At 40.5% G+C, this 27,638-nt stretch overlaps 2 protein-coding genes across 2 annotated transcripts in view; one reads left to right on the top strand and one right to left on the bottom strand.

Annotated features, from left to right (window-relative positions):
* The first annotated feature begins 459 nt into the window (after positions 1–459).
* Positions 460–4,170, top strand: gosr2 (golgi SNAP receptor complex member 2). The gene is made up of 6 exons (XM_014023493.1): positions 460–625; positions 839–903; positions 1,498–1,606; positions 2,459–2,591; positions 2,773–2,913; positions 3,361–4,170. Exons 1-6 carry the CDS (start codon positions 597–599, stop codon positions 3,520–3,522), a joined length of 639 nt encoding a protein of 212 aa, XP_013878947.1. The 5' UTR covers positions 460–596; the 3' UTR covers positions 3,523–4,170.
* A 577-nt stretch (positions 4,171–4,747) lies between these two features.
* Positions 4,748–27,638, bottom strand: part of gpatch8 (G patch domain containing 8) — a gene marked incomplete at its 5' end in the record, with an annotated part of 28,362 nt that continues 5,471 nt past the window's right edge. Inside the window, 7 exon segments of the mRNA XM_014023482.1 lie at positions 4,748–9,732; positions 9,983–10,119; positions 10,394–10,537; positions 10,632–10,718; positions 12,603–12,670; positions 19,092–19,164; positions 26,389–26,466. Of these exon segments, the coding sequence (XP_013878936.1) occupies positions 5,892–9,732; positions 9,983–10,119; positions 10,394–10,537; positions 10,632–10,718; positions 12,603–12,670; positions 19,092–19,164; positions 26,389–26,466 (4,428 nt within the window). The 3' untranslated portion in view covers positions 4,748–5,891.

Consider the following 27,638-nt stretch of genomic DNA (forward strand, 5'->3'; position numbering starts at 1 on the left):
AATAGAGGAATTTATTTAGTGTCACAGTGTAACTGTTTGGTCTAGATAATAATCTGTGATCATAAAACCAAAGAAAATGCTTGTCAGGTCGTAATTAATACCATGATTTGTGCTGAGGTCAAAGTTTGCCTTTTACTCTTCCACATAAATAAAAGTATAAAGGTCTAAAAGCCTTTTGTGTGACTACAAAGATCGTTGATGTACAACCTGCTGCACAACAACAAATAAGACAGAACTAAATGCTGCTGAATYTTGTTGAAAAAATGTAATGGGAAATTTCAAGACGTTTAGTGCATAAACTGGCAAAGAAATAGTCTGTAGAGAAGCAAATGATAAGCCTTTTGGTAAAATTACATCTAAAAATTCTACAATTTGAGGAGGAGTGAGCGCTCTTCTTTTTTATACTTCTTATTTATTCTCGCGAGATTTCGTGCAGCTCCCGTAGATCATTTCCGTACACAAAAGCTCTGCTGATGACGTGTACGCTCCCTCACTAGCAGGTTAGCTTAGCCACCTGTCAAATTAGAGGTGTAATAATTATAGTAGAGTGGTGAAAGTAAAGGGACATAAAGCGTTTTATTCCATTGAATAAAAAAATGGAGACGCTTTACCACCAGACAAACAAGTAAGTGTGGCTATTTCTCTAGAAATTGCAGACTTTTGTTAGCAACGTTAGCTCATAACTACTAAAACAAGCTAATTGTTAAAGYGTAACTATGCCAACACTCATTGACTCATTTATCCTACTTGTCGTTAATATGCGCAAATAAGTAACAAAAAATAACTATTTGAGTAATGCGTTTAATTTCTGTTCGGTTATGTTTATACTGAATTATAGACATATCCAGGAGGTGCAATCTCAGATGGGGAACCTGGAGAGGACAGACCGTCAGTCAGTTCACTGTGAGTACATAATATCATCTGTTATATTATGAGGCTTAATATTATATCTGTGTTTGGCTGTTTTTAGACACAGCTGTGTTGGTTCTAACGCCACCTCCTGTCTACTTTCTCATAAATGTGGAGCTCATTTCCACTCAGTTCTTGTTTTGGCAGTTTGTTACTTTTTCGGATGTGCTGACAGGAGGAGGCGGGGTGCTGATGCCTCTCTGGCTGGTTATTTTCTGTGGATGGTGCCTAACTGGATCAGCTCAGGGCTGAGACAGGAAGCAATAGGGTGGGAGCCAGTCAACCCCCCTCCTCTGTTTTTTTCACAAACTATGACATCACCTTGTGTTTTCATCAAAAGGAGGATGTAAAGCCCATAGAGTAATTAATGAAGGTCATTACACTGATAAATACCCCACATGAAAACTTTTTATAGACTGGATTCAAATAGGTTTACTACTTCCAACTGCCTAATGGCCATGTTTTATATTTGTTGGTTGGAACTTTGGTTTATTAATTTAAGCTTATACTGATTCTAAATGCATCTATTAAGCTGTTGTTTTCTTTGCCTCTAACATTTTCCTTTCTTTTTTTTTCCCCAATTACCAGTGTTAGAGAATGAACTCCAGGCTAGGATCGACCAGATTTTCAGTAGTCTAGAACGCCTTGAGATCCTTGCCGGCAAAGAACCACCAAACCGCCGCCAGAACGCCAAATTGTGAGTTTGGAGTGAGTCATTTGGCAGTGTCCATAAACCTCCCTAGCTGACAGGGTGAGCCGTATTTCATAAAGACACGGGGAGGGTGCAGAAGACAAAGCATGCAGCCTTCTCCTGCCCTGTGGCAATGTAGCTCAATGAAAACATTTCCTCAGAAGCCCCCATCATCACTAACATTACTTCTGCGTCGGGCAGAGATTCATCTCTGACTTGGGTAAACAGGCCTTAGGGGACACAGTTCACCCTATCCCAAAGCTTTCCTGTGATCCTGGCAGGTCTCTTGGAAGGCCAGAGTGAAGCTAAAGACGGGGCTCGTCATTCCAGCTGCATGAGACTTAAGATAAAAAAAATGCTTTTAACCTATACATAAAAAAAAAACACCTGAATTGTTTTAAGATGAGACACAATAAGCAAATTTACACACTATATTACTAAAGTAAAACATTTATCTTTTTAAAATAGTGCAGAAGCCAGTTTAATTCTTTTTGTTGTGTTACTGTCAAAGCATAAATGCATGTATTTAATATTTTTAAAGGAATTTACTGACAGTGATAGCATTTATTTTTAAAAGTAGCACCAACCCTGTTAAAAAAACAGAAAAATAAATGAAATGCATCTTAAGTTATATATTTTCACAATGGACATTTGCCAGACTTGATATATTACAATGACTTAAATTTAAGTGTGTAATATCCCCTACCTGACCTGTTAATACACTAATAACTTTCTTCATCTTTATAAATGACTTTAAGAACTTGTTTTATACTTTTGAGGTCAGTTTTTATGGAAACGGACTTTGTTGACATCTAGTGTTTTGTGAAAAGATGAATGATTTTTTTRCCTCTCTGTTAGACGAGTGGACCAACTCAAGTATGATGTTCAACACCTGAGATCAGCTCTTCAAAACTTCCAGCACCGACGCTACGCTAGAGAAGCCCAAGACAGAGAAAGGGAGGAACTCCTGAGCCGCACCTTCACAACAAARGTCAGTCCATTAAAGAATTGTTTATTTTTTTTAATGTGTCCAGCTCTGGCTATAGACAGTAAAATTGACCCAATTTTTCTAAATGATCTAAAAATCAAGGGCACCTGTAAACAAAGTGTGTTTAGTCGATTAGTATGCAAGCTGAATGTTGTGGAATAAAAATAATGGTCTTATTCAACAGGATGCAGATACATCCATCCCTATAGACGAGACCTTACAGTTTAACACCAACTTGCACAACGCACACAGAGGCATGGATGACCTCCTGGGCAGCGGCACGAGCATCCTCAACGGCCTCAGAGATCAAAGGTCTACACTCAAGGTGTGTGTAATTGTTCTGAGACAAGCAACAGGTTTTTAAGTTTATACAGTTCTTTTATTAGCAAAGTGTGATTTATAGTTAAATTTGAGACCAAAAAAAAGTTGATCATGAGCCCATTTCATCTCCTGGCCAAGTTTCTGGTGTTCACATTGTCCACAATTGTCTGATTGTTCCTGAGCCTTTTCAAAGTGGGTGGGTGAGTCCTTGTTTCCAGGGAGGAGATGGGCTTCCTGGTTTGGCTTCAGGCCTCTTCTTATCAGGGTGTGACTGCCGATCGGCCCTCACAGCCCTGCGGTCCCGTCATGAGAAACTTCTGACAGAGTGGCGCGTCAGGGAGGGTCCCGACTCTCTCCCAAAAATCAAACGAATGAGTGCAGATGGTGAACAAAGTTTTGTGCGTTTACGGCTGCAGGCAGTCATGTGTTTTACTGTCATTCGGCTCCACAGGGGACACATAAGAAGATGCTGGATGTGGCCAACATGTTGGGCCTCTCTAACACGGTGATGCGGCTCATCGAAAGACGAGCCACCCAGGACAAGTTCATCATGATTGGAGGGATGTTGRTGACCTGCATCTTTATGTTCCTGGTCATCAGATACCTGGGCTGACAATCATCCACTCATCTCGAACTGACCAGTCAGACATTTCATCAGTGCGTCATCCCACGTGATATGAATTTTAACTTTAAAGTAACTTTTATAAATGGTGCCATTTATAGTTTCCTTCCTTTTTTAGTAAATGGATTACCACCATTTTACTTTCATTGCTAAATGGTAATGGAAGATCCTACTTACAGACAGTATTTTTACTGCACTTGAAGTTGAGTGCAGCTTTTCTGTTGATAGATTTACTGCCAGACATCCACTCTTCATAAAAAACCACTGTAAATACTGTAAACCATTCTCGTGACCTCGTTTTTTCTTACAGTGGAAAAGGAAATTGTTCTGTTTCTCGGTTCATCATTAATCTTACAGGAATACAAATGTGAAAATACTCAGAATCCTCCATGTGCCACTTGTAATTGAACAAAAAAAAAAACACATGAAATCCTTTTTGTTTCCTGTTAGATGTAAAAAGGTGGGTTGCTCATTATATACAACTGGCTAACATTAATGGTCTAACAGCACAATTAAATGTGGTGAAAAAAAAATTACAGCTCATAAACCAAACACTTTGGTATTAAAAAAAAAGTTTTTTGCTGTTTTGTTAAACAATGAATCGAACATTCTGAATAAACAGTCTTCTGTATTTCATTACCTAATGTAGTGGTGACCAATAACCTGCATGTTTTAGATGTTTTTCCTCCAATGTGATTCAACGGCTTAAATAGCTCCTCTTCATATCAAGTTCAGCAGGATGGTGGCCCTCAAGGACCAGGTTTYGTCACAACTCATCAAATGGTATATTAGAAGACATTTTTATTCCAAGGAGCTTTAATTGTATTTTTTTTTTTTAACAAATCCAGCCAATAGGTTTTAAACAGGTATTCAGAGCAACTACAGCACCATCTACTGGTTGTCAAAGCTGATGTCTGAATCCCACTTTGTCATGAAACACCAAGTGGGGGTCTCTAAATAGACATTTTTTTAAGTGATTGCATATGGCCTTTTTCGCCATAATTGTTACAAATATTTAAAACTACAGTCAAACTATAAAAGTAGGACTGTTTTGTCATTAACTCCTTGGTTAATAAGATTATTAGCAATGTTTGCATATTTAAACAGAGTAGTTGCAGTTACAAGCCTTTGGTAACTGTGGGTTGAAAATCAAAGATTAACCATGTTTATGAGAATGAGAAAAGCTTTACACATTTGGAAAAAAAAACAATACACATGGAGTCAAGATTTTATTTGCTGAAACGTAGTTATGTTTTTTAAAAAATACAGTCGCTACCTTTTTGACAGATTTTTTGCCATCCCGGTCGGACTTAGCGAAGGATGATTTAGAACCAACCTTGACAAAACACGTACGCCCAACTTCTATCCATCTTCACTGTTTCTCAGTAGCACTGTCAACCTTTAAGAACGTTAAAAGGTTAATCTACAGCATTTTTATTTACAAAATTACACAAAAGCCAAACGCAGCCCTTCTTTCCGAAGAGCTTTTGGAAAATAATTTAAAACAAAAATACAATTATTGCAGTATACTACAATCTTATTGTTACATGACGCAAAAGCATCATTCCGATGTACATATTTCAGTGCAATTCATTCACATGTAACCTTAAACAGGGAGGAGCTCCACCTTAACGAGTATTAGGGATGTTAAAATCCCTACAACACATTTCCCCTGCTTTAGAGACTTTCTAATAAGATGTCATGCCATTTCGGACAACAGCGCTGTCGTTTCATGTAATTGATTTCCACATTACACACCGATGTATGAACAAGTTACATCAATTATTTTGAGACTAAGAATCAAAAAGGGGAACCGGTTGTCAGATGGGAACATGGACTGAATTAATAACTGTACCAGTTATTAATTCAGCACAACGCACACAGCCGAATTTGTTCATTTCTGCAACAAAACCACTTAGTCCACATATTTCTGCTTATTGACACACTTACTATGGGTCTCTGTATATGTCAAAATTTGATAAAGTTGTGGAAAAAAGTAAAAAATAAAAATTATAAAATGAATCTCCAGTAATTTATCAAGTTATCAATGAACTGTAAATTGAAATAGTCAATTCCAAGAGAAAGTCTGTACATCTACACCCAGTATTCAAAATTATAGGAAGAGTGGGTGGTGGGTGTGGGGGACTAACCAAGCTACATGAACCAGAAGAAAATTCTAGTGTTTTAAACCCAAAGAAGGTCCACCACTTTCTGACCACAAACTGCATGTGTGGGTGTTTCTTCTTACAAACTTCATATTCAACTGCCTTCATGATGCTGCAAATCTTTAAACCAAGACAGTTCCCTTCTTTATTCAGTGTCTGAATGCTTTAAATATCAAAATTCGCTTCTATCATCACTCAAGAGCCATGGTTAGGTGGGTGCTGAAGGTCCTGTCCTGAGAAAATTGGATGCAGGAGCGGGTGAAGTTGAAGGGCTGCAGCGGCGGCAGCCTGGGAGGGGCGGGGTGCAAACAGTGTGGGATACAGAGCTGTGTGTGGGACGTGGTGGAGAGCTAATGGTGTGTGGTGAAGGGCAGAAGCAGGGATGATATGAATGGGCTGACCAGACAGGAAGGCTGTTGGGTGAGCGGGAATCAGTCCTGCATGGCCCAGCGAGTGTCCCAAAGAGTGACTAAGTGAGGGGGCCAAAGGCGACAGGGAGATGGGGGTAAGGTGGTGCTGGGGGATGTGATGAACTTGGGCCAACTGGGCGTGTGCAGGGTGAGGGTGGTGGGGATGTGCTGGGTGGATACCCATCGCTGCAGCCGTAGCTGCGTGATGCTGCAGGATGGCGTGCTGCACAGTGGTGATCGATGTGCCTGAAGCGACAGAGACGGTCGGCTGCTGGATGTGGATCTGCTGCAGGGCTGGTGGAGGGGGGGCCGGGGCCAAGTTGGCCGCTGCTGCAGCAGCGGCTGCAGCCGCAGCAGCTGAAGGAAATGCCTTGACCTGCTTGGCCAAAAGCTGCTGCTGAATGTGCTGCTGTGCAGCCTGTTGCAGCTTGCTGTATTTCTCCATCTCCTCTGGTGTGAAGGTGATGGGCTGACTTTCTAAAGGAGCCAGCCCATCCTCCTCTGCCTCAATACCATCCTCCTCCAGATTGGGGGGTGGGTAAGTAGGATATGCGTGTACTTGGGGCTGCTGCTGCATTTCAGGCATGAGGGACTCCATCATGGGGTTGTGGGAGGGATCCTGCCCTGGTTCTCCCTGGTACTGGGGCATCATCATGGACGGCTCCTGTTCAAACATCGGTTGGGGGTCCAGGTGTACCTGTTCTTCTGCAGTGGCGTGCTGCYGAGTCTCTTCCTGCACTGCTGTTGTCTGAGGAGCCTCCTCAACCCTCTGGACAGGCGGGGCTGGTGGAGGTGGCGGAGGAGGGAACTCCCGTATGGGCTCAACAAGGATAACCTCTCCATCTGCATCAGAACCCTTTCCTGCTCCTGATTTCTCACCCTCGTCGGGTCTTGTCAGAGGAAACAGTGGTTTCTTTCCTGCCTGCAGTTTACCAAAAAGTGGCAACATGGCTTTGCTTCCCAGGGTCGGGGGTAGTTTAGGACCAAAATAGCCCTGTGGTGGGTCCTTAATCTTAATCCCAGATTTTGTTCCTGTGGCAGAATCCTCTGAACTCTTTTTGGACTGAACCTTCTCCAGCAGCTGGCGTGCGGTGAGCGTGTTCTTCTGTTCCCCTGCGTCACGGGACCCCCCTGGCCTCAGAGCCTGAGAGCTGGATGAGTGGGCGCTGCGGTTAAGGCCTCGTAATGATGAGCGCGGGGACTGGGAGCGGTAGATGCGCGAGCGGTTGAAGTCTCTGCGGTGCGTGTCGCCGTCCCCCCGACCCCGGGGGTTTCGTCTGTGGGGGGAGCCTTTGTTCGAACTGGACGAGCGGCTGCCCGAGCTCCGGCTTCGGCTGTAGCTCCGCCTCCAGGATCGACTAGTGCTGTGGCTCCAGCTGCTGGAACTTCTCGAGCTGCTGCGGTGGCGCCGCCGATGCCTCTTCCTCCGGCTGTAGCTGCGCGATCGTGAGCGGGAGTCTTCGGAGGAGGACGAGGTGTACTGGTGTCTTCTGGATCGCCGACGTCCTCGACTGCCCCTGCGCTCGTACTCGGAGTCTGACGAACGCTTGGAGCGCCGTCGCCTGCGGCCCTCCGTGCTGTAGTCGCTGTAGCTGTCCGAGTAGCTGCGGCTGCGGCGGCTGTAGGCGCTGCTTCCCGCCGAGGAGRGCTCCGAGCTGCTGGAATACGAGCGACTGCCAGAAGTTTGGCCGCGATGGTGCCGACGACTGCTCCCTCGTCTCTCTCCCCGCCTGGAGGAGCGGCTGCAGGACCGGCGCGACTCGTCGCTGCGGTGGCGCCGCTGTTCTCGAGGGCTGGACTTGTGATGGCGTGAGTGCTGGTTGTTGGAGCTGCCTTCTTCACTGTCGCTGCTGGGAGGTCTACCGTGTCCAGGACTCTTCTGAGCAGAGGTGGAGCAGGAGGCACTTTGGGACGTGCTGGAGTCAGTTTTTTGTTTCTTGTTACTGCCGTGCTCTTCAGAGGGGTTGGCCTTGGTGTTGCTTTTCCCGTTCCCCCCTTGCTCGGCTCCAGACTTGGAAGGCACTTCCTTTGCTGCACGTTTCCTCTTGCCCGGTTCTGCTCCTGCTCCTGCAGCTGCTGCTCCCCCTCCAGCTGCTGTCTGAACTGAGGGGCCAACAGCTTTATCTTCTGGCTTTGGCTTAACCTTTTCCTTTTCATCACCAGCTGCCTCGTCTTGATTTTGAACCTTGTTTTTGCTCTTCTTCCGTTTGTGTTTCTTTTTCTTTTTGGGTTTTTCCTGCGCGGCCTCTGTCGCTTCCCCTGCAGCTTCTGCTGCAGTTTTTTCTTTCTCTTTGTGCTTCGAATGCTTTCCAGACTTCTTGTGTTTCTTCTTTTTCTTTTTCTTCTTTGCACCGCTGCCAGCGGTTGAAGGTTTTTGCTCAGCACCTTCGGATTTGCCGGGCTCTACCTTTACTTCGCTCTTGTCTTTGTCGGTGCTCGTTTCAGGTTCAGGTGCTGCTTCTGCTTCAGCTGTTGAAGCTTCCACCTTTTGGCCCTTGTCATCAAGATTTTCTGAAACCTTGGGGGATTTTGCGGCTTTCGCACCATGAAGTCTTCTGTTTTTAGACAGCTTAAAGTCAAAGTACAGAGGATTACAACTGTAAGACAGGGAGGGTTGAGCTTTTGTAAATTCCAGAAGCTCCGTGGGCCACTGTAGGGTCGTACTTTCATCTTTACTCAAAACTGGAAAGAAGGGTCCGGTAGGGATCTTCGGACCGGTGTTTGAATCTGATGCATCCTGAGTGTTGTCTGCTTTGTGAGTAGGAGACGTGGGTACAGTGGAAGCTGTGTCTACTCCACTAGAAGACACGTTTTCTTCTGGCTTCACTTTAGGTGACAGAGGAGCCGGCTCTGGCTCAGGAGCTAATGTCTCATCCACTTGTTCTTTTTCAGTTTTACACTCGGCAGCTTTAGACTCTGTCTGATCAGAACTTTCTTCGGCCTCTTTTTCTTCCTGCACTTCTTCCTCTTCATCATCTTCTTTGCCCGGACACTGTTCAGTCGCCTTCATGAAGAGCAAAAACTGGAAGTGGGGCTTGACCCGACAGTGAGCTGGAGGTATGTAATGATAGTACTGAGGCTCCCTTCCTGTAAACCCTTCCTCTTTCTTCATCATCATCTTCAGTTTGTTGAGAGTGGAGGCTAATGAGCCACCATCGTCAGGCTGCTGTGCCTCTTCTGTTTCGGCTGCGCCACCTTTCTCTCCTCCTTCACCGACTTCGGGTACTCCCTTAGGACTATCTGTGCTGCAGCCTGGTGCCTCCTCTTGTCCTGCAGCTTTTTCTCCCTCCTGGTTCTCGTCCTCCTCCACTGCCTCCTCACCATGATCAGCAAACACAGCAGCTGCCGTCTCCAACTTTACAGGGGCTTTCTTGGCAAAAGAGAATGAGACGCTGACTTTGGATCCACTGCTGGGAGTTGGAGACGAGGAGGTGGTTTTTCCTAGAGAAAAGTTAATAGTTGGACCGGGCTTTGGAGAAGACTGCTCAGCTTTCTCTGCAGGTGAGCTCTCTAAGGTAGCGTCTGCCAAAGTGGGGTTCTCAAAGGTCGTGCTGTCACAATCTTCAGCTTTTTCTCCATCAACAGCAACTGTGGTTGTTTTGAACATGGGTCCACTCCCAGGAGTTCTAAAGCACAGGAGAAAGATACTAATGTGATATTGAAAATGACACAGATACCAGTAATAAAAGAGGTACTTGTGGTAATGAAATAGGTCACAAAATTGAAATATTTAAATAGACAAATAGGAAAAAAATGTAACACTAAGGATCTAAGAGTTTACCTTTGGTAAAAGAAAAATGGCACAATGATTATTAAAAACTGCAACTGCAGTTTCCAGTCCAGCCAGCAGAGGGCTATCCAGGGTTGGATTCTTACCGGTTTTGTTTGTCTTGTTTCCTCTGCTCAGCCAGCTCGTGCAGTCGTCGCAACATCTTTTCTTGCTTCTTTCCATCTTTCCGAGAACGGGACGACACGTTACGAGCAAACTCTCTCTGCTTCAGTTCTTTCAATCTCTGCAAAACAAAAAAGCAACCGGGGGGATGTTAGGATCTGCAAGATTTTTTTCTCAACGCATTGAAAATAAAAACAGATTTGTATTAATAGTCTCTTTCACACATGTACCTTTTTCCATTAATCCAGCACTGTACTTTCACTCACTGACAAATTATACATAAATAGGGCATGAAAAGCATCAATGTATTTAAAAAGTTTTGCAGTTTTGTTGCAGCATTGGTTACATATTTCATGTGTGAAAAGGGCTTGAAGAACTTGACAAAGAACTCATACCTGCTTGTGAGCATGGTCATAAGAGTTTATGTGATTGTCAAACTCCTGGTGTTTAGTGTACTGCTTGTCACAGAGTTCACAGTAGAAATTTGCTCTTAGGTCTTCCAGAGCCTTCGCAATGGCTTTCTCCTTCTCCACCTGGTCCTATTAATAGTGACATTTATAAGGAAGAATGATTAAGTCTTCTACTTTCAGATATGTTTAGTACAACACGTATACCAGTCCTGAAGAATCTCACTTTGTATTTTTGCCGCAGCTCTTCTGTATCCTCCTTTTCAACTTCGAGCACTCTCCTCTTCTCTGTGGCATCCTCTGCATAATCCAACTAAAAAGGACAAACACAGCAGTTCTAGCATTGCAGAAAACAAAACAGTTTGTGAGTCAACATCAGCAGTTCACGTCATCTTATATGCCTCTTTAAATTTTGATTTGGAAGCATGGTGCTTAGACAAGCCATCTACAGGTCTAAAAGATGGAGGCTATGGAAATAGCAAATAAAAATATGTACAAATTGACTGGTAATGTGTATTTTTAGACCTACTTTCTCTTCTATTTCTGTTGTTCTGCAGTGAGGGACACATAACTTATTCACTGAGCAGAACTGCTATGCAGARAAAATAAAGGTCCAACATAACTCAAGGTAAGAATTAATATTTTTAAAGGGATCCATGATTAGTTGTAACATTAGACTTTATTTAATAAACATATATTTTAACTGTAATGTAAAGACTGTAAAAATACTGTAGGCTGTTTAGTTTTTATAATTTTTAAACTAAAAGTTTAAAAATATATTACACGGACGGAGCCATTTTATTTACACGGAAAGCATTCTGGGTAAATGATGACGTGGATAGGTCCTCMGTGTGAGCGAGCTATATCCACCCTGAAGGTTAATGTTGGACAATATCTGACGATTGATTCTTTTAAATGAAATCAGAGAGCGTTGACAGAGAGGAGAAGGTAGAAATGACTCAGCCTGTAACTGAAAATGTGGATGGAGGACCTCAGTTTAGCTTGTTAGTTTGTCACACTAGCGCCAAGCTAATACAAATAAGGCAATATAGCGTCAGCGCTAGCACGAAGGCTAACGGGCTAAGCTGAGGTTCTTCTTCCATGAAGCAGCTCTGTTGTCCTCCATCTATATTTTCAGTTACAGGCTGAGTCATTTCTACCTTCTCCTCTCTGTCAACGCTCTCTGGTTTCATTTAAAAGATTTGATCATCAGATATATTTCCAAGATTAACCTTCAGGGTGGATATAGCTCACTCACACAGAGGACCTATCCACGTCATCATTACCCAGAATGCTTTGCGTGTAAATAAAATGGCTCAGTCCGTGTTAATTTTTTTACACAACAGCCTACATTATTTTTAGTCTTTATTTTACAGTTAAAATATATGTTTATCAAATAAAGTCTCACGTTACAACTAATCGGGGATCCCTTTAAAAATGCCAGTGATGCTAAAAGAAAAATTGTAACCATCTGTATCATTTCTGAGGTAGCGCCAAGGTGTAACTTGTGACTAAGTGCTATATATACATTTTTAATAGGCCAAACAGCAGAGGCTAAATTTGACAGCTTACATTTCTTTACTCTAAAAAAACTACTGACCTTTATGTTGCATTTATTTAATCTGTTTAGGATGTCAGGATTAGAGAGATAACTAAGATCTTTAATGTGTTTAATGTTTGCCATCTCTGCATAAAACCTCCCTGCTGGTGACTATTGTAATTCTCCTGAGCTTCATACAACTTTGTAATAAATTTTGATGCTGTTCCTTTTTTTTTTCTTTTTTTTTTTTTTTTGGGGGGGGGGGCACAACAGTTTAATTTCTGTAATGTATGTTGATTTAAACAAAGCTTATCAGTAAAACACAACTACAACAGTTTTGTCATAACTGGGTGGCTGTATCATTGAGAGGGCAGCATGACCCAACATCACATTGTGAACAGATAGGTTCTGCAAATGACAAATCTGTTCAACCAAATCAGGACACTGCCAAAGACCTACGGTGCTTTAAACTATTACTTTAACAGTGTGGTTCAGTATTGCTATGTTTAAATTTTCTGGTTAAAAAACAAATAATAATAATAATGGAAAAGAATTGTCATGTTGGTTGGATGGTTGCGATGGGTAACACAGCTCAATTTTGCTTTTACAGCTGCTCCTACTAAACAAGAATACAAAAGGATAAACTGAGCATCTTACCTCCATCTCCATGCGGCCCATCCCCATGACATCATATTTAAGGATAATGGGCACAGGATCGGTGCGTCCTGAAGGAAAAGAGACAGAGAAGACTGGTTGAGTTTTTGAGACTGGGACAAAGGACTAACTCGAAGACAGCCTGCTTTTAGAGCATAGGGTGCTGGGGTTAGAGAATTTTGCCTTGAAGTGCAAAGAGACCAGAAAGCTACAGTGAACCAAACACCAGCTATTCTCACAGCTTACTGCTGCAAACTACCGAAAAATGGCAAATATGACCAAGTTGTTGGTTTGCTGCAGCTTTGTTTTTAATTGTTGCTGTTTTAAATGAGGTAATCAGAACTACTTCTCAATATATCTGTGTAGAAAACACAACTGTAGCTAGCTTGTTTCCTTATTTTTTCAGCATGCCCAACCCACACCCCATACTCTTTTCATTTTTTGCTGAAATCTTGATAAACCAGAACAACAAGTTTATAAAGAATGCTGCAGCTTGAGAAACTAAGTGTGGTGTTTTTGAACTGCAACAAGCCTGCAAAGATGCTAACACTGCTACAGCCTCCACAACAAAACACTCCCAGTATTATCTGAAGCCTTTTTGCTAAACACTCTGCAGGCTGAATAAGAGTCACAAATAAATTTCACTGTTCTGTTCACCTGTCTCAAGACCTCTTCTTTAGCATGACGAGAGGTAAAAGATTATTTTTTTTTTTTGTCTGCTAAATATGTAAGCTGTGAGTTTGTAAGCTGTGAAAAGAGCTAGAGCAGAAGGAAATTAACTGTAGAAAAAAAAATAAACAAACCAGAAGACAACCAAAGGAGAAAAAAAAGAAAACATTAAAGATATTAAAAAATATATAATAATCAAAACTACTTTTGAGATTGACACAAAAAATTGCTTAATCCACTTATAATCAGCCAAACAAAGCATAGAGAAAGTAAATAATAAAAAAAGACACAAGCACTGAACTACAGCAGAGTGACGTCACAGGCCAGGTGTTGCCATGATGACAGTGCAAGGGATGGGGATACTTACCTGTGAAACATGGGTATGAGTAGGAGAAGGAAGGGGAGGACAGACAGACAGACAAATAGATAGATAGACAGGGGAATCTCAAAACAAAAAGCATAAAAATAATTTGGACTACTCTGCTGCTCCTGTTGCCAGCCAAATACAACGACCAATCTTACTGATAGTGATCATCAATTTAGTTTGGTTTCAGTTTTTTTTTCCCCTCCCACATACATGTTAGTTTGTTTTCCTTAAAGCTATGCCATTGGGCTTATGAGGAAACTTTAAACATTGGGTGTATTAATGTACAATTGGGTATAATACCTTTCTTATCACTTTGCTAGCATTTCCTCATTCTGCTACAGAGCACTTTAAACACATTTCAAACTTTAAATCAAAAGGCAGAATTTTGATTAAATAATATGTCCTTTTTTTTTAGAATGCTTTGCTTAAAACTTAAATTTATAAATATACCTTTCTGAATGGGAACGTATAGAAACTGTTACTTTRGTGGTTTCTTTATGAAATTTAGTCATCACAGCCCAATGACGTTTTTTTTTTATTATTCTGAAATCATTGATGCATGGGTATTATAACATGTAAAAGCCTGCCTGGACATTCAGTCCCACTGCAGTGTCTCTCAGCCAGAGGAAAAAAAAAACAAAAAAACGTTCAAACCCAACACCTAACTCTTTGCAATTTTTGATGATTTACTTAAATTAATAACTCTATTTGTGTGATACCGGGATCGCACGATTACTGGTAAATGTGTGGGTTCACACTCTTTCACAAACAGTGACAGAGAAGTGAAACCAAAAACAAAGTCTGGTCTGTTAGTCAGCCACTGCAGTGGTCTGTCTGAATGGAGTCACAAGCAAGGCAGGGAATTAAAGATTCATGAGAAATTACAGTCATCCCAAACTATCACCAATCTTTAAAACACAGTGACAATACTTCCACATTACCCATTCCAGTGGAAAACAAAGGGACCAGACCAAAAAAACAAAACAAAAAAAAAACAATGTGTAGCTAAATCACAAGGTGTGAATCACAAGGTTAAAAAAACTGAAAACAAACAAAATGACAATGTTCTAAGAGTAATACAGATGCATGATAATATACAAGCAGCAGAATGAGGACTAAGACGGAGAGAATTGAAAGCCTATGTAGCATTGGTGCTCTGATGAGAGAAAAATAAACAAAATGGGAAAAATTAAAACAAACAAAAATAAAATCAATTGGGGGATAAAATAACATTTACCACTAAGTTTACCATCAGCACAACATGGGCAGGATCAAATCGCTGTAAAAAAGAAACATCAATTGGTTAAGCAGGAAGATTGAGGCACATAGAGAAGGGAGGGTGGGGTTGGGAGTGTGATTGTGGGGTTTCGGTGTGTTGTTTACTGGAGGGGCCTCCATGTGTCACTCCCCACCCCCACCCACCTCATTCCTTCATTCAGGGCTAGGTGCTTACAGGGATTTCCTCTTGCCACTAACCCAAACCGCCTGTCCAAGTCCCTAGGCCCCTAAAGTGGTGTCATCATGCTTTATGAATAAAAAAATTTAATTCAAAATAAACGCAAACAACTATCCTATAAGCCTTTCCACTGCAGGACATCTGGGACCAGTATTGACGTCAACCCAACATGGTATAACAGAATTCTGGCAGCTAATATTTCTTAACCACTGGTAAACTGGACAGATTTATTATTTGCCAATCAAAAATAACTAGTAAGGTTGGTCATGGGTGTGAATAAATGAGAACTTTTTAGATTTCAAACAATAAATTWCAAAGAAAGCACATTTCGAACATGCATAAAATTCACCATCTTTAACCCACTACTGCTTTTATTTGATACATTTGTAAATTATAACTGTATAAGCGAAGGTTGCTAGTAAAATCTCATGAAGTCCATATAATTGAAAACTACTGTTTACTGATCATGAACTACCTGTAGTGGAAAGCAGCTAAAGCAGCAAACGGGACCTACTCTATGCATGTCTGTGATTTACCTCAGGTACAAAAAAATGTGAAAATGTACTTTTAGGGGAGAATCCTGAATAAATTAATATTTCAAAAAGGTCAAGTCAGGGAATTTACCTCTCTGACAAGCGATGGGTTGATTTTCAGTTCTTTTTCTAACCTACAGTAAAACATTTAATCTGATTTGATTACTTCTAGGGATGACCACCATTTTCCCCCTCTGAGCTTTGTGCATTGCAGATGCTTGTAAGCCCAGTCAGCAAATCTCCTTGAGATCTTAATTCCTCACTAGCCTACAGCCAGCAAGCTCAGTTTGTGATGTGCTAAACCCCGCAACAAATGAACACATGAAACATATAACGTACCTGAGAGAAGAGCCAGCTTTAAGCAGTGCTTAGAGTAGGTTTTGTGCAACAATAAGACAGCCACATTTAAGTGCAATTGGATGGAAAAATATATCAATCTAGTTGTAGAAATATGTTTTTTTTTTTTTAAGTATTTTACCTCCAGCACTGCTTAAAGCCCCAGGTGAGTGACAGCTTGAGGCAGGCAGGAGTGCACCTCTGGGGCAAACATGCTGTGCAGGAGGGGCAAAGAAACAGGGGGAGGATGGAAGCCTTGTAACCATGGGGACAGAGACACTCGGAGTGTAAAAGGCGGAGAGGTTTTCCCTGTAAGTTGACTCTAAGGCCCGGTTAAGCAGCAGACACGCGCACGCACATATCTCAGTCCCACATAATGGCCACATACACGCGCACACACACATAGGTTTCACAGTTTTAGAGGTAGAAACAGGTAAACAAGCAGAGGGGAGAAACTTGTCTACACTGCAAGCCATTCAAAGTCTTGAGCCGTGGTTACAGCCAATCAGATTACTCAACAGCAGCCACTGAAACTCAAAGAGGAAAAAATAAAAATCTATACGTAAAAATGATGATTCTAGAGGATGTGATGGAATCACGGCTTCCTAGATCTACCCTGATTTCACATAACCTTGATTCTTTGTACAAATCAAAGGACTTTGCTRTTAAGCAGATTCAAATAAAGATTTAGTGATTATGAAGCAAAGAGGAAGAAGCTGACAGAGGCCATTAGCCTACAATACACTGTAAAGGGATGTTACACTGAGGTCAACTGCAGAGTGGGAGAAAGAAAACACACCCACACATGCATACTGACATACAAAGGGGATCCAACAAACCTTACCTAAAAAAGGGGCAAAAAGGACAAAAGAAGAATAAGAACAAAGTCAATACAGTGAAAAACTTAAAGAGGGGACAATGCTGTAAGTTCAAATGTCAACAGCTGTCTCTTCTGGCAAAGACGATAGGAAAAGAGAGGAAAGGATAGCGTGATTATCGGTCAGACGTCAATGACATGATGGTGTGATTGTTGTGTGACCCCCCTCTAAGGTCTGCTTGCTAGTTTAAACAGAGACAGCCGTCTCCAATTCAGGGACTTGAATTCCGACAACAACTGGACACAATTTGCTGCAGTCTCATCTGCCCACAATGTAGGATGCTTACATAACTGCATGAATGGTGCCAGAGGCAAAAACAAGAGCACAGTCAGCCTCTGCAATGTGTTCTCTCCTCCACACAAAGCCCGTCCTTATCACATCAAATAGATTGCTATTCAGCTTTTCAAGGCCAGATGGAAATAAACATTGGTGGATGGTGAAGTTCTGAATTTCTGCTGTGTTGTCAGCTCGCCCAGAATGAAGCAGCTTCCAGTTCTGCTTAGTTCCCTGGCTATGGCTGGGCTGAAAATACCTTTGAGACAACACAAGAAGCCAATGCCATATATGTACATGAACAAAAGAAGGTAGAACCGCAACAGCACAGCTATACAACCACTCAACCAGGAACTTCAATTAAACGTGTTGTCTTTCTTGAAGAGCAAACAATCAAATAAGGTGCATTTGAACTATCAAATCAGATTATAAAAATCAAAGATTCCCACTGATGTTCATAAGACTTGCAATGCAAAATGAAAAAATAAACCTCCAGCACACAAATGAATATTAAATCTAAGTGTTACAATTTGCAGTCTTCATTTCAGCTGCTTGGTTATATTTGCAAACCTTGTATAGGTTCAAATAAAATGATAGTTTGGGTTTGTGCTGGAAATTGGCATTTTCAGAATGAGATGTGTTATAAATTAAACAGCTAATATTTAAAACAGATGTCAGATTTATAGACAGAGAACTGCACTTGAGCACAAGTGGCAATTTCACAAAAGATAGATGAACAGGTTAGAAATTGCTGAAATGGTTTGGCTACAAACAATAATGCAGGACATGGTGGAAAAGAAGGAAATCACTAAAGACCAGCAGAAATTCTTTAGAAATACAAGCTCCTTAACTCACTGCTAACACATACCAACACACCAGACATTTGCAGACAACAATAATATACAATATCATTGCTGAGAAGGGTTCATTGATGTGTCAGAATGAGAAAAATGTTTGGCTTGAAAGAAGATAGAGGACAATGGGACCAAGAAAGCCAATGAGGAGGGAAGGGAAACATGCCAGAGCTCTGCACCACTGCCTCTGAGCCTACGAGCACAGCAAGTTTAAGCAAATGAAGTGATAACGCCAGCCAAGACAAAACTATACATTGAGCCATGTTTAGCCTTCCAATACCATTACGGAGTCATTGTTGATTAACTGCAAAGAATGTCCCAGGGAAGTTTATTCTTTATCGTGGATTGAAGAAAACCCAACAACTCATAAAATCAATTGTACATGCAAAGCACTTATAGCATTACTCTGTGGCATCTCATTTCTGGCATGTGTTGCTGAGGCACCAGTAGGTAAATATAATATGCATGCCCATAAACATTTTAGGTTGTGAGTTACAAACATTAACACTGTGTTCATGCTTCAAGAAGTCTGCTGTAAARCGTGTGATTGCCCAAAGCAGACAGGAAATAAATGCCCAGGGTTCAACAGCAACAACTTTTAGCCCATTTCTATAACAAAGACACAAACCCAAACATGGAAACTAATCAAATGTGTTTCAAGCCAAAGGTCAACGATGTACAAGAGGTGAATTCCTGACTCTCTTGATCAAGTTTAAGTTCCCTTTAGCTGGATGTTAATTCAAGGAGAAAGACAGCTTTAGCTCAGTTTACTGTAAACTAAATGCAACAGAGGAACAACAATTAAGAACACCATCTCTCAACCTTCAGTTTCCTCTCTCAGTCTTACAAATCACTTTTACTCATTAACTTCAAAAAAGCAGCAGCATAAAAGCAACAAAAGCAACCTAAATTGTGTTTTCTTTCATTTTTAAATCATAAACCTGTTTTCGTACTAAAAAAAAAAGACAAAAGGAAATGTTCAGAAGAAGGGTGTGAAGAGAAATAAAAATCGGCAAGTACAGAATAAACAAATAAAACCTGAAAATGTCAGGGGTGGGAGAAAACCAAAAGATGCAATGGCGTATTACCACCATCATATATAATTCTGTTCAGATTGTATTCTTACCCTGCATGGTTTTGCCAAGTCCTTGCCCCGATTTCCAGCCATGTTTCTGAAGCAGCCGGTGCCCGATGTTATCCTAGCAGAGAGAACAGAGGAGAAAAAAACCAAAAATATTCCAATAATAAGAAGAGCTATACCCTGTGGGATTGAATGAGAAATATATATATATATATAAAACGAAAAACAATAACACTTAAATCACACTATCATCATAAGCACAACCACCACCACCATCACCTTTATCATTAATGTCATCACCTACAGTGTGTAACAGTCAGTGTCTTCCAGCACAAGGTATGTTAGGGCAGTTTGGGAGAAGTACTAAGACTGGGAGACTTGAGATGTAGGGAAGAATTTTTGCCATTTTAAATAAATACATTAAGGCTATATGTTACCTGTGAACTACAAGATATTCTGACATATGAGTGTGCAATTGAAAAAAAGAAAAAGGAGGTTTGGCAAGCAAAAAATGGGCATGAGCAATTCAATTATTCATGATTAAGATAACACATCAAGTTTCATCCACTAAGTGAGAAGTTAAAAGGAGGAAGGAGAGGGCGATATATGTATCACACGCATACATATATGATCCACTACTAAGTAAGGTCTTAGTACACAAAGAAATGTGACACAAAACAGGTATGGAAATCTAGCAATAACAAAATAAAGACCGAAACTCCAAGCTTGCTGTGATTCTGTAACCATGACTAAGGGAGCACTATGAAACATACAGCTGTCACAAAAGAAATCTAGCAAGAAGAAGAGACAGAAGTGGAGCTAATGGGCCTTGGATTACCATTACAAGACCCAGGATGGACAGACTATGCATGTGTGAAGGGATATGTAAGAGGGCAGGTGAAGAGAGGGACACAGTGTGCTTGTAGCGTCATTAAATTGACTAAAAATGACTGTTGTACATGTTTTTGGATACTTTCTGTATTTTTGTCTGTTAATGATTGTTAATTTCCAACTAAGTTCACAATTTTTGTTTAAATCGATGATGGTTTTATGCTGTTGTTACAACTTTAATACTTTCCTGAGTATATAGCCTTTTAAAGTTAGCATTTATGGCAATAAAAATGGCTTTGGCCATCTACATGTTTTCCTCATCTATCGATACCAATGATTGCCATAGAAAACACTGCAAGACCAATAATGTGGTCAAGCTCAGAAAGCCAATAAGAAGTAAATAAATTAGAAAGGCAAACAAAAACATATACAACAGCAATTGCTAGTACACTGTAGGGCCAAATGTGCAAGTTAAATATTGTAAATCGCTAGTATGAGTCAGCAAGACAAWAACATTTAAGTGAAATGCAAGACCATCCCACCACTACACACTACAGAACATCCTCAAGCACAAATAAACAGGAAACAATGAGATTTCTTTATAAGCAGCATTTTCTGTTGTGATTATAACTATTCCAAGCTTGTCTAACATTCACCAGAATGCTGCATTCTATCGAAAATCATACAAACCAAATAAAAAGGATATTTATAATCACAAAGAGACTGACATCGACTTTCACAAACAGAAAGTGAAGGGGTATGAATAAAACAAAACAAAAACAAAAGAAAACCAGCATGCAGCTTTTTGTTAAACTGTTTTAACAAAAAGGGTCGTCGGTGTTAGTAGAGCACTGTGAACACATTCAGAAGGGTGGGCTGAGGTGGGAGGGCAGGGGAACAAAACTCCAGCTGTGTTAGTCTCAGGTGGATCAGGCACAGTGAGGAAGGTGATGGCTCAACGGGGCTCAATCAGATCTCTTTGACAAGAGGTCAGAAAAAGCAGAACAGAGCAGGCTGAGCCATGATGAGGGTGTGTTCTCGGGTGGTGGAGGTGAGCTGGGCTTGTAATGGGTTAGAGCATGTGAAGGAAGGGGTCTCAAACACAGAGCAAACACTGCATCTCCACCCAYAAGTTGACAATTGGAGGGAAAAAAATGACTTCAGTTATAATTTTTAAATCATTTTTTTAGTTCAAACTGTTGCCTGCTTTTGCTCCATTTAATATATATTTTTTGGGGAAAGTCATCAACACTGTGAACACTTCCAATCACAATAACCAGAAAGACGTATACAAATTCTAATTATAGCTGGCTGATGCCTCCATATTCAAAAGTTCTTAAGGCCTTCATTTTCTGTTTCTCTTAAAACTTTGGTATTTTCTCCTTCTGTTTTGTCCATTTACGAGTCTTACTCTGATGTTTGGATTCTTTCCTCTGTGAGAAGAGAAAAAGGATGCATCTGTGCTGGCCCTCACACAGTAGACAGACGACTAGAAATAAGAAATCAGCTCATAAATTTGAAGACTGGACGTAAAACTGAGCTCATGACTTGGCGTGTGCTGCTTGGCAGTTTCCAGTATTTCCCCTGATGTCGGAGTGCACTGAAGTAATTACTGATACAACTGCTGCAATTGGATCTGCTTTTGTCCTTTAATACAACATTATGGCACAGCAACATTCTAGAAGTCTGCTTGAACAAAAGAGCAGATTAAAACACACAAAAATATCAGCTAAGGAAACCTGCCCAGCTCTTCTTTACATTCATTTTTCATTACCAACCCTGGATAAGTCCAGAGGCTCGAGTATTAGCATGTAAACATCTGAATGCCCAGCCCTATATAAAATGTGTTTCAGCTTGTTTATTTCATTAATATCATTTTAACTGAATTGATAAAAACAAGAAGAGCAGGTTGGATGAGACAACAGTTTGCAATTGTTGACAGTAAAGAGATTAGGTCAAAATGGGCTCAGCAAAGGCTTGGAGGCCAGAGATGAGGTGCAGACTGAGTGTTTGAATACAGATGAATGCACCAAAAGAAGAGACAGACAGACGGATGAAAGCAACGACGGCGAGTCCAACAGCAGTGCAAGTGGAGTGAAGGCATTTCCATACGAACCTGGCTTTAAAATACTGGGCTGTCAAAAAAACAGTCACACGTGACACAACGTAAGAAACCGGCCAAACGCTTTCAACTGTAATTCTGCTAGCTTCTCTAGTTCTTACAAATACAAATCTCTCTCTGCCTTTAAACAAACATAACACTGTATAAAAACAGGAAAGGCAGACATTTCAATAAATCCACCAACTGACTGTTAATACAGAAGAAAAAAAATGTTATCAAATCAAAAGACATCTACAAGGGATGTTTTTAAAGTGTGCATTGTGCTGTCATTAGCACATAGCATGGTAAAAAAATATATGGATAAAAAGTGATATGCAGGGGACTCCACCTAGAGACCTCAGAGAATTTAGTCTTGTTTCAGTCTGTATTCATTTTTATTGTGCATGTGCACAATTTGTGTATCCCTATTCGAAAATAAGAACATGCCTTGCCTCAGAGAATAATGGGGGCAATAATGTTAAGTTATAAGTCTGAGCAAACAAAAACATAATTTTATTTTTAGCCTAAGCAATAGATCGCACATTCTGCATGTTTTAAAATCTGAGACAAACTCTAAGGGGACTCTGTCTCAAAGAAAATGAGCTGCTGGTGGACAGGCTCTGTTGGCTGTTGCTCTTCATAAGTTTTAGCTGCTTCCTTGAGTTCAAGGCTTGGTTCTTTCCTGGTTGGTGTCAGATGTGACAGGTGAAACTAAACAGAAAKAACTGCTGAGGTCCACGGAGAGGCAAATGATTTAAACTAAAGTCCCATGTGCACAGTGAAGAAAGAACAAAAGGAGAATTGTCAAATTCAGGCTCAAGAAATAAATGACTATTATTTAAGTTTGTTTTATGTTAAAGAGAAAGGGGTCTTATTAAATACTTATTTTTTAAATTATTAAAAAGTAAGATACTTACCCCATATTCTGAAGCCACACATCAGAGTAGGAAATTAATCAAACTATAGTTGAATAATGTCAAATATCTTTTTATTCCCTCTTTTTAGTTTAGTTTATCATTGCTATAAAACAAATACACTTTGGGTATGGAATAGGTCTTAGCCAAGACCAAAACTCTTCTACCCACTGAATTAAACTGATGGTTTATTATCTGCAATATGTAATACAAATCAAAATTTTAACAGGGATATTTATGTAAAATAAAAGTTGTAAATAAAATCCTATATTTTAGAAAAAGCTAATTATAAGGTCAAATTCAGCCACGATAAGTACATTGGATGTTACCGTAAGTATATCTGGTTCAATAAACAACACAATTTTTTTTGGCTAGGAATTTAATTTACCAGTGGCCTACAGAGATGTGTTATTCAAATTTCCTGTGTGGTTTCTGTGGCTCTGAGGCTGCCCACTGCATATCGCTGTGGGACTGGGTCAAGTAAGGGGAGGAGGATGACAAATTTAAGGTACTGGGAGGGACAAGAGGCATGGAGGAATGAGTCTGGGAGAAAAACTGTTGTAATGATTAAGACAGAGGGTTGAAAGAACATTGTATTTAATGCTACTAAGGTAACACATGCAATGCAAAAACAGGGTCAAGAGAAAAACAGCAAAGACCAAAAGGAAGGACAAGAAGAGAAAAAGAGATCCCAATAAAATACCACAAACCTCTAGCTGCCTATTAATCACACACATTAAATGGCAAGGGAGGGGCTCTGAGAAGCTAGGCTGAAGCATTTAGAAACTCTCAAATGTAAAATTAGTGGACAAATATTCCCACTTTTGAGATTTTGCATTACAGAGATGAGACCAGACCCGCAATTGAAATAATTTACTATCAAATATTGATGTATTCCTGATTCCAGATCATTCCTAAATGTCTATGAGGCATGTGTTATTAAAATTGGTCTTTTCTTCTAATAATTTTTAAAATTGTGTGAGATATTTTTGTACTAGTTCTTATTCAGAAGCTACAAAACTCAATATCTTGAGTTTTGTAGCTTCCGAATAAGAATAAGAATAAGTAAGTATAAGTAAGAATCTCCATATATTCATACCTGCCCCCACTTCATCTCTTTAAAATTCATATTTTCTAAAGGAAAACATTTCAAGGGACTGAATATTAGTATCTACTCAACATTACCTCTGCCGCAGCAGTTTTGCCACAGATGTGTGAATAGCTGTGTGATGCTGCAGCACGGCCCTCAGCCCCCCTCCACAAATAATAGCACAGGAGTTAAAGAGCTGCTCAAGCCAGGCAAGCAGGCCACTTCTCCTTTTTTCCCCCCTTTTTTCTACCACCCACGCYAAGTGAATTTAAAATCTGTGTGTATATAAGAGTGCATATCATAATGAAATTTGATTTGAAGAGAAAACTATATATCCACAATTTACTGTTAGGTTTAAAGGCAATAAACACTCTTGTTGTTGCTTAAAAACTAAAAACTCAAGACAGGTGTGGCGAGACTTGTTTGTGGCCTACAGCATTTTTCAGTGAAATAATCCACAGTAAGTATTGCATTGCAATTTATGCTCACTAGCAAATACTGTGAATTAGAGCAAAGTACATAAGCTCATTAAAAAAGATGATTTGTGACCCATCACATCAAATTGAGAATTAAGTTGGATTTGGTCAAACTAAACTAAGCACATTTTCAGATTCCCAACTTTTAAAGATAGAATCATYAATGGTTCCAGATACTGTATGTGAATTGATTTGTCTTGCTAATCAGTGTGACCCCTGGAAAATTGATCTGAATCTGATTTTTGGCATATTCTAATGAGGATTTCTTGACTTCATCAACCATATTTGGCTGGTATTGAAAGTAGCTTTGATAATGTGTAGGGAAAGCAGCATAAGTATAAAACTTTTCTGTTCAAAATCATTGCTTTTCATTAGTAATGATCAGAAAAGTGTTTCAAAATGTTCTTCAGGGTAATATTTTGAATATTACCTTCAAGGGACCCAAAGAAAAGGTATTTAAGGTCAACTTATTTTTCCATCAATGATGCACTACAGCTCCCTATTTTCTTACTACCCTACTCAGTTCAGTATGATGGGTCATATTTTACAAGTACCGATTTAGAAAATAACTATGTTTTGCTAACCAATCTGGATTACTAAGTGCAATCAAAATAATATTCTTGTATGATGATCTTCAGGGCGGAGTTTTGGCCTGCCCACCACAATGCTTCAGAGACAAAAGTGGGGAGGAGAGAGAGTAATAAAGACAGAAAATGAGAGCCTCCTGCGCTATTATAGATGTGCCTCTTCAGCAAAAAATGCAGTCCCAGTTGCACAAGCACCATGCCAGCACAGAATGACAGAGGGTACTGTACACCGAATCACTGTGTAGTAGGGAGGGAGCAAGAGAGAAACACAGGTAGAGAAAGAGAGAACAGACAACAAGTGTGACAGTTGTGAAACAGAAAGAGGAAGGTAGAGAGAAAAAGACTGTCAGAGAAGCGTTACAAGGACCCTAAAGATAGGAGTAAGGAAGCAGAGCGTGCAAATACAAACCGGGCCATTGCTGCTTAGCTAATAGGGGGCCAATTCGCTGCAGGAGAGAAATGTCGAACACCCCAAGTTGTGTACAATAAGATAACTGTCCTATAGATATAAATACTGTACACTAACACAAATATTCTAAAGCTACATAAATACACACTCACTCAAACACAAATGTAACCATTCACATCATCTAATGTCCACCCTTTCGTCTGCTAAATGGCATGGAATAAGCACTGCCTGTTTTTGTTTAATTGACTAATTTTAGCTGATGTGTAACAATCCGATATATAACTTCAGCTATCTGGCTAATTAATTTGTATCTGATCGACAACAGATTAATTTGTTCTGAATTATGGTTTCATCTATGAAGATCAAGCTGAACATTCTGATTAAATCTTGTAAAAATAAATACAAATCAAAGAAGTTAAAAATGGTATAGCTCTGCCAATCAACCTCAACCAATAAAGCTTCATCTAGTACCCAGAAATAAATCTGCTCATTTAATTTTTTTTCACATGAAAAACGCTAGTGTTGAGCAGCTACAGTATTAAGATAACAGCTACTAATGACAGTGCTTCATCCACTCCATGATTACAAAATGATGTCATTGAACTAAGATGACTAACAATGACTAATGTAAGACTAAAAAAAATCCAACTATTATCAAAGGTCTATGTAAAACAGGAAAATCTAAGATACAAATTACTTTAAATGTCACTGAAATGGAGAAGGTAGAGGACATGGGAAGCGGGAGGACTTTAAAATGTATTAATGGACGTTGACAGGTGATTCTAAGGGTTAGGTGGCAAGTTTGTTTAAGATAATACTGGATGCGACTACACGGACAGTATGGAGTAAAAACGTAGCTCTTATTCCTCCCTGGACCAATCATATCCACTCTCACAGCTGGTCCAATGGCGCAGGATGATGAAGGCAACCTTACCGATTCGATGGGCTTGTCCAGGGACGCCTGCTCCAGCTCCAACTGACCTTCTTCATACTGGTCAAAGTGATTCCCACCCTGAGAAACAGACAAACAATTATTCTATAACATTATTTATTTGAATGAAAAGATAATTATCTTTCATAACACAAAATTAGGATTAACTAAGGGGGAGATTCTGAAGAACCTAAACACTGACACTGATTGGCCTACGGCAGCTCCTGTTTCCTTTGGGGGCAGCTGTGGGAGAGTGGTCATACTGTAACCAGTGGATTGCCAGTTCAATCCCCCGTTCCATCCATCTCAGTCGTTGTGTCCTTGGGCAAGACACTTTACTCARCCTGCCTACTGGTGATGGTCAGGGGGCCCAGTGGCGCCAAAGCATGACAGCCTTGCCTCACAGGATTGTGGCTACAATGTAACTTACCACCAAGCGTATGAGTAAATGGGTAAATGTCTGCAGTGTAAAGTAGAAATGCGCGATATAAACGATATACGGTAGAAACTATATAAATTTGTCCTATGATAGAGATCTGTAGTCTACCGGCCAACCGCGCAATTCTTTTTGATGATGTAACCGGCTGGAGTCAAAACAGAGGAAGCGGGAAGCAGCCTGGCTGAGAGCGCAAATGAGGAGGGGGAAAAAAACATAACTTATCTGGACCTGGTTCGGGTGTGTGAAAATGAACGCCGAACTGTTTACATGTTTACGTCACACTGCCTGCTGCGGGAGGAGCGCGCGCCGCGCCAWGTGTGAAGGGCTCGACACACGGGAGGCAACGTCGCTCACTATCCATTCATTTCCACGCAGCGAGGCGACTGTCTGTGCAGGTGAAGTCAGTGCTCAGGTGGGACGCACAAAAATCAGTCTGGACCTCGTTTCTCTTGCGGTCATAGCGCGACGACGCACGGCCGAATGCACGCGCACTCCACGCGCACTCCAAAGGGCGACTATAATGATTGTCACCCTGCCGGAGCGCGCACAGATTAAACAGGTGGAGTGCAGAAAAAATAATCTGCAAAGTGTGTAGAAAGGAATAAATACAAGCAATTTGTTTTACTACCTTAAAACAAAGCAGGTGATTCCAAACACAACATCCAATGGATGCAGATATCTATTACATTAAAGTTATTGTGTGATATGTATATATATATAATATATATACAGTGGTTTGCAAAAGTATTCATACCCCTTGAACTTTTCCATATTTTGTCACATTACAACCACAAACATAAATATATTTCACTGG

This window comes from Austrofundulus limnaeus, unplaced genomic scaffold (assembly GCF_001266775.1).
Source record: "Austrofundulus limnaeus strain Quisiro unplaced genomic scaffold, Austrofundulus_limnaeus-1.0 Scaffold4, whole genome shotgun sequence".
Classification (NCBI taxonomy): domain Eukaryota; kingdom Metazoa; phylum Chordata; class Actinopteri; order Cyprinodontiformes; family Rivulidae; genus Austrofundulus; species Austrofundulus limnaeus.